The sequence below is a fragment of the Scyliorhinus torazame genome, chromosome 14 (assembly GCF_047496885.1).
Source record: "Scyliorhinus torazame isolate Kashiwa2021f chromosome 14, sScyTor2.1, whole genome shotgun sequence".
Taxonomy (NCBI): Eukaryota; Metazoa; Chordata; class Chondrichthyes; order Carcharhiniformes; family Scyliorhinidae; genus Scyliorhinus; species Scyliorhinus torazame.
Window position 1 is genome coordinate 166,450,076 of NC_092720.1, and position 14,437 is coordinate 166,464,512.

The window sequence follows — 14,437 nt, forward strand, 5'->3', positions numbered from 1 at the left end:
AATTCTCTCTTTTTCCTTATCTGTTTCTTCCTTCGCTAATCTTTCCATTTCTACCTCAAGCCTCCATTTCCTTTTAAAAAGCCCTTTCTTTTTGCTTTTCATAGAATTTGAATCATAGAATCCCTAGTGTAGAAAGAGGCCATTCGGCCCATTGAGTCTGCACTGACCCTCCGAAAGAGCACCCCACCTAGGCTCAATCCCCCACCCTATCCCCACAATTCAACCTCGGGGTCATTTATCATGGCCAATCCACCTAGCCTGCACATTTTTGGACAGTGGGAGGAAACCGGAGAACCCGGAGGAAACCCACACAGACACAGGGAGAACGTGCAAACTCCACACAGTCACTCGAGGTCGGAATTGAACCCAGGTCCCTAGAGCTGTGAGGCAGCAGTGCTAACCACTGTGCTGCCATGCCATTCTGCCATTGCCAGTTATCCTTTTCTTTCACTTCCAATTTCTTCAGTTCTATTCCTTTCTGTTTATCTTTTTTCTGCATTTCTAATTGTTTTATTTGTAATTGAATCCCAGCTAATTCTAATGGTTTAGACTGTGTCTGGCAAATTTAAATGCTGAGCTACTGTTTGTATTATTCCTACCTTCCTCATCCTTTCAGATAAAGTTAATTGCAACATGTTCACTAACCAAACATTTTGTTTTAGTCACCCTTGATAAACCAGCCCAAGTGACCTTTTCCACACCCAGGAATTGTTTTGCAATCGAAAGGGGCAATTTCCAGTCATTCCCTATTTAAACGTCAAACCCTGAAAGAAAGCAACCGTTCCACACACACGCTCACCTTTTTTAAGTTCAATGATCCCAAGCCAAACAAGGAATTGTAAATCCTGGTAAAGAGCTCCAATTTTATTACGATCCGAGGCCAGACCCCAACAGTGGCTAGGATACTGGATAGAAACCCCAATATTTTATTTTCATTTTATAAAACTGTGAGGACAGGATACTTTGCTCCAGGAGTGATTTCACGCAAAACAAGGATACGGTATATTAAAACAAACTTTATTCTGAACACAGAATTAAATTACGTTTAACATCGGATAAGAAAAATAGTTTACAATTACCTCTTAATGTTAATAAATAGTGACACATTAACCCCTTTACTTCTACTCAAATAACAGAACCATCTCAGATCTCAATCTACTTTTAAATACAGTTGGTACTCAGGAATACTTGCTGGATAGAGACATCTTGAAACTCCACTTTGAAAAGAGAAATCGCTTGAGGTTGTTTTAAAGAGAGACCTGGTCCTGTCAGAACAATGCAGAATTTCTAGCTTAAGTCATCAGAAACTGCTTTTATAGCTTGACTTCCAGCTCTCAACACTAACTGAATTGGTTGGGAAGAAACTGCTAGTGTGTCCACAGACAGATCTTTTAACTGAACTATAATGTGAACAGATGCTTGATTTCTGTTCACATCTCAATCTAAAACTAAACTGTTTTTCTGCAAAATGCCTGGTACTCCAGCTCTTCCCATTAGTTACATCATCTTACCAGGCTGAAATACTATGTCTCTTAACTATCTACTCCCCAAGCAACCCTCTTAATCCAAACCAAAATTATAAACCCAATCTTTTATGATGCTTTCATTGCACCTCTGGCTCCTAAAAGGCCTAACTGTCTTACAAACCAGGATTTTAAAAACACTATTGCAGCAGTCAAACACAGCCTAACCCAGGCTTTGAACCCTTACTGCACCAAATACATAGCTTAAATTCCTACATTCATCATAAGACCAATTGGATTTCTCCTCTGGGTGAGTGTTATTACGATCCTGGACCAGACCCCAACAGTTGCTGATAACCTGACAGAAACCCCAATGTTCTTTTTAAATTGTAAGACTGTGAAGAAAGGATACCTTGTTCCAGGAGTGATCCCACGCAATAATAATAAAAATAATAATTTTTATTAGTGTCACAAGTAGGCTTACATTAGCATGCAATGAAGTTACTGTAAAAATCCCCTAGTTGCCACACTCCGCCATCTGTTCGGATACAGAGGGAGAATTCAGAATGTCCAATTCACCTAACAAGCACGTCTTTCAGAACTTATGGGAGGAAACCGGAGCACTCGGAGGAAACCCACCCAGACACTGCACAGACAGTGACCCAAGGGAATCTAACCCGGGTCCCTGCCGCTGTGAAGCAACAGTGCTAACCACTGTGCTACCGTGCCAGATATGGTATATTGAAACAAACTTTATTACTAACACAGGATTAAAATAACTTTAACCTCATCCAAAAAAGCAGCTTACAGTTTCAATTTCATTGGCCCAATGTTTACAAAGCTTAACAATACAGTGAAACAATAAATCCTAACTGCTATCTTTTATCTCCACTGAAACAAAACCAGGTCAAAATCTACTTTTAAATACACTTAGCAGACCCACGAATACATGCTTAACAGATATGTCTTGGATAACTTGCTTTGAGAAAGAGATATGCTTCAGGATCCAGCTTACAGATTCTTGCCCGTCACAAACTGCTGATTAACATGCCAGCCTTTCAGACACTGCTCTTATCCTGTTCACAGTCAAATCTTTAACCTCCAGTTTTGAAAGAAACTGCTCCTGATAGATCAAAATTCACTGTTTTGAAAGCAGCTGCTGGTCGGTCCACAGTGAAACCTTTAACTGAATTTCATAACTGAAAACTCAACCTGACTGATTCAGCCCCTGGCTCTTCCCATTAACTACACCATCTTACCAAACTAAAATGTATCTAATTATCTACTCCCCAGAGAAACTCATTTATATAAACAGAATTCCCAACTTGGCCCAACTTTTATGATGCTCTAATTGCACCTCTGAGCCTTCTCCCTTTCAAACCAGACTTTTTAAAATTATGTCTTCCGCTGTCAAATACGAACCCTAATACCAATAAATTATATTATTATAGGGTGAGACACGAGATCTTCCATTTAGGATGTACTGACACTGTTTTACATCACCTACATTATGTCATAGTTCTCCTGATGTGAAGGTGCAAATATTTTCCATGATACTATTTATTTTAACCCTTACTGCACCAAATACATACAGCACAATATATCTGAAATTCCTTCATTCATCACGGTGTGTTGAAGGACCAGGAGATACACTGTGTGAAAGCCTTGTCACACACCTCACACCAGAATGGTTTCCCACCAGTGTGGATCCACTGCTGTTCCAGAAGGTTTAAAGACTTCAGGGGATCTTGATAATAAATATCAAACTTGGAATTGTTCCTCCCGTCTGATGGGCTTGCACCTTTGATGAGTTTGTGAAGGTTTTGACATATACCTCACACGTATTTCTCCAATGTGAATGTGCCAATGATGCACAATACCTGGCGACTGAGCAAAGCCCTCATTACAGACCTCACACTCAAAAGGCTTCTCCCCAGTGTCAATGGGTCAGCATTGCACAAGAATCACTGACAGTTCAAAGGCTCATTCAAACACCCCACAATTTAATGCTTTATCCCCTCTGTGAATTGACTGGTGCATCAGGAAAGACATGGATCTTGTTAAGACTTCGACATTCCTCACACTGAAACATTTTTTCCTCAGTGTGGATGTCAGTGTTTTCTGAGCGTTGCTCACTGAGTGATGTGTGATGTCTCAGTCACACATCTCATGTTTCAGTGGCTTCTCTACTGTGTGAATGTGCCTGTGATTTAACAGGCCTGATAACTGTGCAAAGTCCTTATTACACACCTCACACATGAATGTTTTCTCTTCTGTGTGAAGTCGTTGGTGTTCATAGAGGGCTGATGACCGTGAGAATGATTTGTAACACATTTCACACGTGAATGTTTTCTCCCCTGTGTGAATGCGTTGGTGTACACGAAAGTTGGATGAGCGGGAGAATGATTTCTTACACACCTCACACTTGAACGGCTTCTCCCCAGTGTGAATACGACGATGTTGCATGAGTGTCGATGACTGTGTGAAGGCTCGATTGCATACTTCACACATGAAGGGTTTCTCTCCTGTATGGATCCTCTGGTGCCTCAGGAGATCGGATGATTGGATGAAATACATCTCACAATACTCACACCTAAAGGGTTTCTCCCCAGTGTGAATCCTCTGGTGTGTTAGGAGCCTCGTAGAAGTCGCAAAAGCTTTCTCACAAACATCACACTTGAAGTGCTTCTCCCCTGTGTGGTTTGTCTGATGGACCAAGAGGTTAGATGACTGTGCGGCTTTGCTACACACCTCACAGGTAAACAAATTCTCCCCTGTATAAATTTGTTGGTGTGACTGAAGAAATGATGCCTGTGAGAACGACTTGTCACACACCTCACATGTGAATGGGATCTGCCCTGCGTGAATACGCTGGTGTGAGCAGAGGTTAGAAAAATGCGAGAATGATTTGTCGCACAACTCACAAGTAAATGATTTCTCACCTGTGTGACTGCGTTCATGGAAATGAAAGTAAGATAAGCGTGAGAATGATTTGTCGCACAGCTCACACTTGAACAGTGTCTCTGCCATGTGGCTGTTCTTATGTTCACAGTTATATGACAAATGCACCTTGTGTGTTCGGAGACCTTAAGATGCTGTGGACCCCCCTCCACCCACAACTCACACTCAAACAGTCTCTCACCTATAGGAAGAAGTCAGTGGTTCATGGGGCTTGATGAATGATTGATGCTCTCACCACACTTGGAACTGACTCACACTTCTTTCCCCTCTCACCCTGAGCGATCACCCACAACCAAACCTTCACAAAGATTGGTCCTGATGGGAATCAATGGCCACCACTGGCTTGTTTCAGATAGGATAATATGTCAAATCTCCCGATCGATTTCCAGATGATGGTTTCACTGGCCAAACTTCTTTGTGTTGAGCAATGCTGTGAGCGGACTGTATGTCTTTCCCACAGTTGTTTCTTGGGTGATGGTCAGGGCAGTGTTGATCCGCTTTGTATTCTCGGGTGTTATACGATGCATTCCTTCTGTAAACAGGAAAAAGAAACATGATTTCTTCCAATTCCCTCTCCTCCTTCGCTGAAGGGGCTAACTCCTCAGCTTAAGCCGTCCAACAGTTCCAGTCTGCTATTATTATTATTATTATTCCCCTATGTGGAGGATCAAGTTCAAGTCCTTTCTTTTTTCCACACGTCCTCTGGTTTACAGCAAGGACACTGAGTAGTGACCAGGAGAAGACAACATGCATGCTTTCTTTCCTCCGCCCACACCCCCATCTTCCCAGACACCTTGAGGGCAATGGAAAAAACAGTCGCGCAGAGTGTAAAACGGGCTATCAATTCACTATGTGTTTAAGTTGTGCTAATGAAGACCAGTTTTACCCTTGAAGTATGTGTTTAGTACAAAAAAACGTCGGAAAAAATTTAATTCAATGAGGCTGTTGAAATTTCTCCCCTTGTTTTCCAAAATTATTTGAAGAAAACACACTGGGCAGGAAGTGCTGGAAGCTAAGGAAAATATTGCTTTGGTGTAGCTGATTGAAGGGTTCTGGTTTATCTTGGGAAATTAGATACATTGCACTCACTCAGACTGCACATCCCAAATTCAGCTCTCAGGCACAGCACTGGGCAAAACTATCACATCCAAGTCCAGGCTTTTGGGAAAGGCCGAGGCCTTCAGGTAAAATCTTTAAAGAAGATATAAAAAGGCATTTCAATAAATGTGTCTGCCCCTCCCAGATAATTACACCTCACCTTCTCATATTCAGTAATGGCCCATCAATAAAACTCAGCTTGCAAATCAGAAGGGAAATATTTCGAATACCACACTCAATATCCAACACACAGCCAATCAAACAACGCAGCACAAAGCAGCTCTCTGATTTACGGCTCTCACAACCAATCCAGAGACAGTGACCTGTAGCCTCGCTCACAACTGACATGTCAATCATTCTGTACAACCAAGCCTCACATGGTGCTCCGCACGATTCTGCGCAGCCGCTTTCGAGTCAGATCGTCACCGGTCAGAACATTACCCCGTCTGCATGTGGCCCGGGGGTCTGCGCAGTGAGGACCGACAGTATGGAATCGGGACGAGAGCCAGCCAGCCTGCGGTGTCTGATGGGGGTTGTAGTTCTGCCGCGCGCAGCGGCGGTTAGCATTCAGGAGTTGGAATATGAGGAAGCGCGAGCCCGAGCGGCTGAATCGAATTGAAAAGCAGAGACTGACCCTTGGTAGGAACCAGAGCGATGGCGGTGGGAAGATTGCAGCAGATTCTCGGCATACAACTGAAGAGGGAAAAGTGCCCAAGTCAGAGCCGTCCCACTGACTGGACAACACAGAAGAGTTGCATGAGGAGTACAGTTTGGTCGGGCATGTCAAAGGCTGCAGAGAGGTTGCTTCTCTCTCCACAGATGTTTCCAGACCTGAGCATTTCCAGCATTTTCTGAATCTCTATCACATTTCCAGTATTCTCAGTATTTGCCCCATTGGATTCCAAGAGCTGGTTGTGGGGAAGTGAAGACTGTGGACTGATTTAATGTAGCTTTTGGCCCATAGCTTGCTGGAGGATTCATGACTCTTAAGTCACTGATGCGGCGCACATGTGCGGCATGACGACCCAGAAGTGGGGTTTCAACATTTAAACCCCCGGAAAAAAATTCCCCCCCTTGAAGCTCTACGCTACTGAATGAAAATCCAGCTGCAGCGCTAACTTGGGCCACTTACTGGATGTTTGGTGAATTTTTACACCTTTCTATGTACACAGACATTTTTCAGTCGAGCAGAGGCAGGAGACATTTTTTCGATAGGTTAAAGTTTTAAATAATTAGTGCTTATCCATTATAATTATGTTTAAAATACAAATAAAATGAAAGGACATATATATTTTGAAACTTTGGTTTGCCAAGAATCTGTTAATTCCATTAATACAATACTTTTCACTCGCAATACATTTCACTGTACCTACATGACAACAAATCTAAATCTAAAAGGGTTCTTACTGCATCAAGTGAGTGACATCACTGAAGGGGAAAGAATTATTATTTTTTAAAACTTTGGTTTGTCATGAGGATGCTAATTCCATTAAAGGAACTGTAACGGATAGAATGCGGTGATCACTCACTAACTGGTATGATTGTCCACATAAGAGACTCACTGTTACTGGTCATGGGTTCTGTGGCTCATTACGTGGCTGATGAGCCCGAACCTGGAGTCACATCTTCAATCACTCACTTGGCAGGAGTTTCTAAATGATGGTATCGGTCCTTGGATGCTAACTCACAGGTATTCCTTTCTCAGGCTCCTTTTCCGGGCCTCCTCTTGCCATCGGGTGATCTCAAAGAATTGTGTCCCTTTAATCAGGAGGTTCCTCCAATGTTCCATTTCTTGAGGTAAACCTACAAGGTGTCTTTGAAGAGCTTCTTTCGTCCTCTTGTTTGGGATCCTTCCTTGAGCTGGCAGTCAGGACTCTGACATTCTAAGCTAATGGGCGACCCAGCGAAATTGGTTTTGGATGATCATGGCCTCGATACTGGTGCTATTGACTCCTTCAAAGACACCAAAGTTAGCATGCCTGTACTCCCAGCTGATTCAGAGCTAATATACATTTGGATTTGACGGTGTATTTTAAGCTGAATTGTTCCCTGATGTAATGTTCATATTGAAGACTCAGTGGTTACTTCAAATGTTTTAACAAAGTTTAATGCCTTAGTTGATATATGCAAGCATCTTGTGAACTAATGTCAACTGTCTGTGTGACAGGTATTGCAGCAAATCAGTCATCCATCCTCAAGAGTATACTGCCAAAGAGGCAGCACGGTCACACAGTGGTTGGCACTGCTGCCTCACGCTGCTGAGGACCCAGGTTCAATCCTGGCCCCCGGTCACTGTCCATGTGGAGTTTGCACATTCTCCTTGCAACATTCACGGCTGGATTTGGCCTGTGTGTATTTCATCCACACAGGCCAAAGATGTGCAGGGTAGGTGCATTGGCCACGCTAAATTGCCCCTTAATTGAAAAAAAATGAATTGAGTACTTTAAATTTATAATATTTTTTTAAAAAGTATACTGCCAAAGGATATCCTGAAATGATGTCAGAGGAGATGTATGTCAGGACACTGCGCTTCAGCAGCTGCTACGTTCGGTTATTGAGCTTGCCAATTAACAATTGCCAAAACCGTTCCCTCCCCTTTACAAATAGATGGGACCATTGTAATTAAGTGAGAAAATATATTTTATTGCAAGAAATTTGTAAAAGTGGAGGCATTTTTATGTCACTGTTCAGGTGAAAAAGTTTTTTTTTTAAATTTAGAGTACCCAATGATTTTGTTTTACAATTAAGGTGCAATTTAGCATAGCCAACACATCTCCCCTAACCATCTTTGGGTTGTGGGGGTGAGACCCACACGACACTGAGAGAATGTGCAAACTCCACATGGACAATGGCCCAGAGCCGGGTTCGAACCTGGGACCTCGGCTCCATGAGGCAGCAGTGCTAACCACTGCGCCACCGCACTGCTCTGTTAAATGTTTTACATTAAACTTTACAAGCTTCTACAAATGTCTTACTGAAAGATCAGAACACAACATTTAATTGAAATAATTATAAATGAATAAGATAATTGAAGTAAAGGGTGGCACTTCTGGCTGAAGATTGTTGCAAATGCTTCAGCCTTGTTTTTTGCACTGATGTGATGGAGTCTTCCATCTTTGAAATTGGGGGTGTTTGTGGAGCCACCTTCTCCAGTGAGTTTTTAAATTACCCACCAACATTCACGGCTGGATTTGGTAGGACTGCAGAGCTTAGATCTGATCTACTGGTGTGGAATCACCTATCTCAGTCTATCATTAAGCTTGCTGCTTCTGCTGTTTGGCACACAACTAGTCCTGTGTTGTAGCTTCTCCAGGTTGAAACCTTATTTTTAGGTGTGCCTGGTGCTGCTCCTGGCATGCCCTCCTCTACTCTTCATTCAACCAGCGTTGATCCACTGGCTTGATGGTAATAATGATAAAGTGGGGAATATGCTGGGCCATGAGGTTACCGATCAGTACAATTCTGCTGCTGCTGATGGCCCACAATGCCTTATATTTGCCCAGCCTTGAGTCTGTTCGTAGTCTAAACTATTTAGCATGGTGGTAGTGCTGCACAACACGATGGAGGGTATCCTCAATGTGAAGAGGGGACTTGGCAGTGGTCCTACCATACTGTCATGGACACATGCAGCTGCGGCAGTCAGGTTGCTGAGGATGAGATCTAGAAGGTTTTCCTCTCTTGTTGGTTCCCTCGCCACCTGCCCTAACCCAGGGTCCTTTGGGACTCTGCCAGCTCGGTCAGTAGTGGTACTTCAGGGCCCCTCGTGGTGATGGACATTGAAGTCCCCCATGTAGAGTATATTCTGTGTCCTTGCGACCCTCAGTGCATCCTATAAGTGGTGTTCTGATAGTACTGATTCATCAGCTGAGATGGGGTAGGGGACGAAGAGAGGTACGTGGGAATCAGCAGGAAGTTTCTTTGCCCATATTTAACCTGAGGTTTTGAGATTTCATGAGTTTTCGAATTTTTGAGAACTCCCAAGGCAGCTCCCTCCTGATTGTATATCATTGTGGGTCTCTCCTGTTGGTGGGACAGGACATACCCAGGAACAGTGATGGACATTGCTTGTAAGCTATGTTTCTATGATGAATGTAAGAAATTGGTGCAAGTATGTACATATATATATATATATATATATATATATGTAAATATTTGATATCTGTTGCAGTAATATTATTAAAAACCTGGGTTAGGGGATATATTTATTGCAGTAATACCATTAAAGAAAATTAATGTATCCAGACTGTGTGTCTGCTAAAGCTGTAATTAAGGTGTCGTAAAAAGTGAGGTCACCATATTTCTAACCATTTCGTTATTTACATATAGATGGCAAATGGGATATTGCTCTGATTGCTGGAGGTTCCCTGGTGTGTAGATAATTTATGAGGGATTGTGTTTAGTCCTAGCTAAGCAGGTGATGGAACTTATAAGTGGGATCTAGATGAAGAAATTAATGGGAGAGCCAGGTCTGTCTGTAGTCTTGTAGTCTGTTATAAGATTTTACATTGAACAGCAATTTTGCCAAGTGCTGTCAGGTCCTCTGTTCAACGTTTGGCAGAGATTCCCAGTGTGGGAATAGCATTCTTCATCCCCGGAGGCTTTCAAACTGACAGCATCAGTGTGGGATGTGTAGCCTCAGATGTGTTTTTTTCAGCAGATCAGAAGAGGAAGACCCACAGCATCCAAGGCAGTGATGATGGGCAATGGGGGAAGAGGGGGGAGAAATCAGCACATGCATTAGGGAGAGAGAGACAGAAAGGAGAAAGCAGGAAAATTGATTGTGTGTTGGGGCTGTCTGTGAGTTGCAAAACAATCTTGGGATTCAGGGAGCGCCACATAAAATGATAAGATCAGCCATGGAAGAAACCTTGTCCCCAATCAGCTGACCATCAGGTCACTCATCTTCCCTGAATATGAGTGTGATGTCCGAGTTCCTGACAATGAAAGCATTGTGGGATGATCCAGTGTGAGCGGCAGGGGATAGTGGGGTGCCTTGTCCTTTTTCATAACAGTCTTGAACCTAACAGCGTTATGATCACTGGTCTCCAAAATGCTCCCCTACTGACACTTCAACCACTTGCCCAGTTCTGTTGCCGAAAATTAAGTCCAGGACTGCCCCCTATCTTGTTGGTCCTTCTATTTACTGGCTTAAAAAGTTCTCCTGCATGCATTTTTAGGAATTCCGCTCCCTCTAAACCTTTCACACTGTGGCTACCCAAGTTACTATTGGGGAAGTTGAAATCCGTGACTATCACTACCCTATTACTTTTACACTTCTCTGAAATTTGTCTGCACATCTGCTGTTCTACTTCTCTCGGATTGGTGGGGGGGCCTATAGAACACTCCCAGCAATATGATTGCTCCTTTTTGGTTTTTAAGTTCCATCCATCGTCCCTCCTTACTTCTGTAATTGATTCCCTGATCAAAATTGAGGCACCTTCTTCTCTTTTACTTCCATTATCTCGCCTGAAGATCCTGTATTCTGGAATATTGAGCTGCCAATCCTGCCCCTCGCTCAACCGTGTCTCAATAACCACAATGACATATCCCCACGTTTTAATTTGTACTTTCAATTCATCGCCTTGTTCGTCAGACTCCTTGCATTAGAATACATACCATCCAATATTGCCAAACTCCCTTGTGACTTAACTGGTCAAGACATTCTATGCCTTCCTGACTCACATAATCTCTCTTCTAATTTTGGCTGTGTATCTCTCCCTGCCTAACCTTTTCTGAGTGTCTTTTTAAAAATAAATTTAGAGTACCCAATTCATTTTTTCCAATTAAGGGGTAATTTAGCGTGGCTAATCCACCTACCCTGCACATCTTTGGGTTGTGGGGACAAAACTCACGCAAACACAGGGAGAATGTGCAAATTCCACAGGGACAGTGACCCAGAGTCGGGATCGAACCTGGGACCTCGGCGCCATGAGGCAGCAGTGCTAACCACTACACCACCGAGCTGCCCCAGAACCTTCTTTCAGGATCCCAGACACCTGCCAAGTTAGTTTAAAATCTCCCCAACAGCAACAGCAAAGCCCTCTGCAAGGACACTGATCCCATTTCAGTTCAGGTGCAAACCGCTCCCTTGTACAGGCCCCACCATCCCCAGGAACGTTCCAACATCCCAGAAATCTAAAGACCTCTCTCCTGCATCATCTCCCCAGTCACATTCCTGAAGCAGTGAAAGGTGGTAAAGTCCCAGGTGTCAGCTGGAATGAACATCTTAAGGGATTGTCTTCAAAGGTCTATTGCGCAGGCACAGTTCTAACAGTCTGTTAGAAATAAAACTTGCAAAATAACCTACTCTTTGAATCATAGAATCCCTACAGTGCAAAGGAGGCCATTTGACCCATTGAGTCTGCTCCGACCCTCTAAAAGAGTACCGAGGCCGCTCCCCTGAAAAACGTAACCCATCTAACCTTTGAGCACGAGGGGATAATTTAGCATAGCCAATCCACATAACCTGTACGTCTTTGGACTGTGGGAGGAAACCAGATAATTCGGAGGAAACCACAGAGAACGTGCAAACTCCACACTCAGTTACCCGTGGCCGGAATTGAACCCAGGTCCCTGGTGCTGTGAGACACCAGTGCTAACCACTGTGCCACCGTGCCTCTTCCCTAGAAAGCTCAGTGTTTGAGTGAACTTTTGATCTTGTTTTCAAATCCTTCCATGGCCTCTCCCCTCCCTATCTCTGGAATCTCTTCCACCCCTCAGTACTGCGCGGGAGTGTCAGCCAGGAATTTTTGTACTCAAGTCCTGGAGTGGGACTTGAACTCACAGCCCTTTTATTTGTGGGTTCAATTCCAACTCCAGATGGATTATTCCGTGAACAGGAACAAAAGTTGTTATCAGGGCCACACAAATAATTCCTCAGACTCTGATCGCCCTGTACAAACACCACCCACCATTTGTTGAAACACAAACATATTGCAAAATTAATAAATTATCCTGTAGATGTTTACACATTGCATTGATCATGAAGCCACTCGGATCACAATGTATCATCTTTAAATAATCATAATCATCTTTCTTAGTGTCACAAGTAGGCTTACATTAACATTGCAATGAAGTTACTGTGAAAATCCCCCAGTCACCACACTCTGGTGCCTGTTTGGCTACACTGGTGGAGAATTCCAAATGTCCAATTCACCTAACAAGCATGTCTTTCGGGACTTGTGCGAGGAAACCGGAGCATCGGGAGGAGGAGGAAACCCATGCAGCCACGTGTGCTACCGTGCCGGACGAATAAAACTGCTTCAATTGGTCACACACAAGTTTGCAACTTCTTAACAAATATGCAACAACCAGAAGTACACAGGTGGTGTCCTGGAGTTTAATCTAGTTTATGATGGTTTTATCAGGACGATTTGACTGAAATTGATGATATCAGGAATTTTAAATGTATATTAGTCACTCTCCTGTGTTACTCTCTCCTGGTCATGTGCTGATTCCCTCCACATCGCTGCCTTGGATACTGTGCAGTAAGAAGTCTTACAACACCAGGTAAAATTCCAACAGGTTTGTTTCAAATCACTAGATTTCGGAGCACCGCACCTTCCTCAGGTGAATGAAGATAGGTTCCAGAAATGTATATAAAGGCAAAGTCAAAGATGCAAGAGGATACTTTGAATGCAAGTCTTTGCAGGTAATTAAGTCTTTACAGGTCTGTAGCGCACAATGACTTACGAGAGACGAGAAGTGATGCAGTCGATCCAGGCTTTATTAAACGATGCTTGTCCCCAGCAGCTCAGCAACAGAATGAAGCTGTGGGGAGAAGCTTGGGTTCTTATACTCCGCCTTCAGGGCGGAGCCAGAAGTCGGCAGGTCCAACCAGGACCCGGGATCTGTCAGCCAATAGCATCTCGGCTTCACAGGTCCCACATGACCCCTAATACAAACCACCACATTCACCCCTTGTTAAAAAGGAACCCGGCGGACTTCCGGGTGCGGTGATGACCAGCTAAGTCGCACGTTTCGGCAGCTCCCGGTGGAACGGACTTTTGGGCTCTTAATAAGAGCCCCAACGGCAATTTTAACGGCTAAAAGCACTGTGTGGTAAACCAGAAGGGAATCCCCCCTGAATACGGATGGAAAAAGGAGAGGAAAGTGGCCGGATGCGGTGGATCCTTTAGAGCAGCGGCAAGGAAGGCAAGCAAAAACCAAGATGGCGTCGGAAGATGGCAGTTTAATATGGGGCCCTGAACAACACGAGTTTTTGAAACGCTGTGTGGAAGAGCTTAAAAAGGAGATGAAGAAGGAGCTGTTGGCCCCGATATTACAGGCGATTGAAGGGCTAAAAGATGAGCAAAAGACCCAGGAGCGGGAGCTTCAGGTCGTGAAGGCAAAGGCTGCCGAGAATGAGGACGATATACAGGGCCTGGTGGTGAAGACGGAGATGCACGAGGCACACCATAAACGATGTGTGTAAAGGCTGGAGGTGCTGGAGAATAATGCGAGGAGGAAGAATTTAAGGATTCTTGGTCTTCCTGAAGGTGCAGAACGGGCGGACGTCGGGGCATATGTGAGCACGATGCTGCACTCGTTAATGGGAGCGGAGGCCCCGACGGGTCCGTTGGAGGTGGAGGGAACATACCGAGTGATGGCGCGAGGACCGAGAGCAGGAGAAATTCCCAGAGCCATAGTGGTGAGATTCCTCCGTTTTAAGGACAGAGAGATGGTCCTCAGATGGGCAAAGAAAACTCAGAGCAGTAGGTGGGAGAACGCGGTGATCCGCGTATATCAAGACTGGAGTGCGGAGGTGGTGAGAAGGAGGGCGAGCTTTAATCGGGCCAAGGCGGTGCTTCATAAAAAGATTAAATTTGGAATGCTGCAGCCGGCAAGACTGTGGGTCACATATCAAGGGAAGCACCACTACTTTGAAACAGCGAATGAGGCGTGGACATTTATTG

General features: G+C 44.1%; 1 protein-coding gene across 2 annotated transcripts; it reads right to left on the reverse strand.

Annotated features, from left to right (window-relative positions):
• Window positions 1–996: 996 nt before the first annotated feature.
• Window positions 997–6,042, reverse strand: LOC140390171 (uncharacterized). Of its 2 annotated transcripts, none has more exons than XM_072475116.1 (2): window positions 5,900–6,042; window positions 997–4,956 (listed from the first exon to the last, which is right to left on the reverse strand). In XM_072475116.1, exon 2 carries the CDS (start codon window positions 4,491–4,493, stop codon window positions 3,618–3,620), a length of 876 nt encoding a protein of 291 aa, XP_072331217.1. In that variant the 5' UTR covers window positions 4,494–4,956; window positions 5,900–6,042; the 3' UTR covers window positions 997–3,617. The 2 variants fall into 2 exon arrangements, with proteins under 2 accessions (XP_072331217.1, XP_072331215.1); XM_072475114.1 differs by lacking the exon at window positions 5,900–6,042 and adding an exon at window positions 5,683–5,871.
• Between the last annotated feature and the right edge of the window lie 8,395 nt (window positions 6,043–14,437).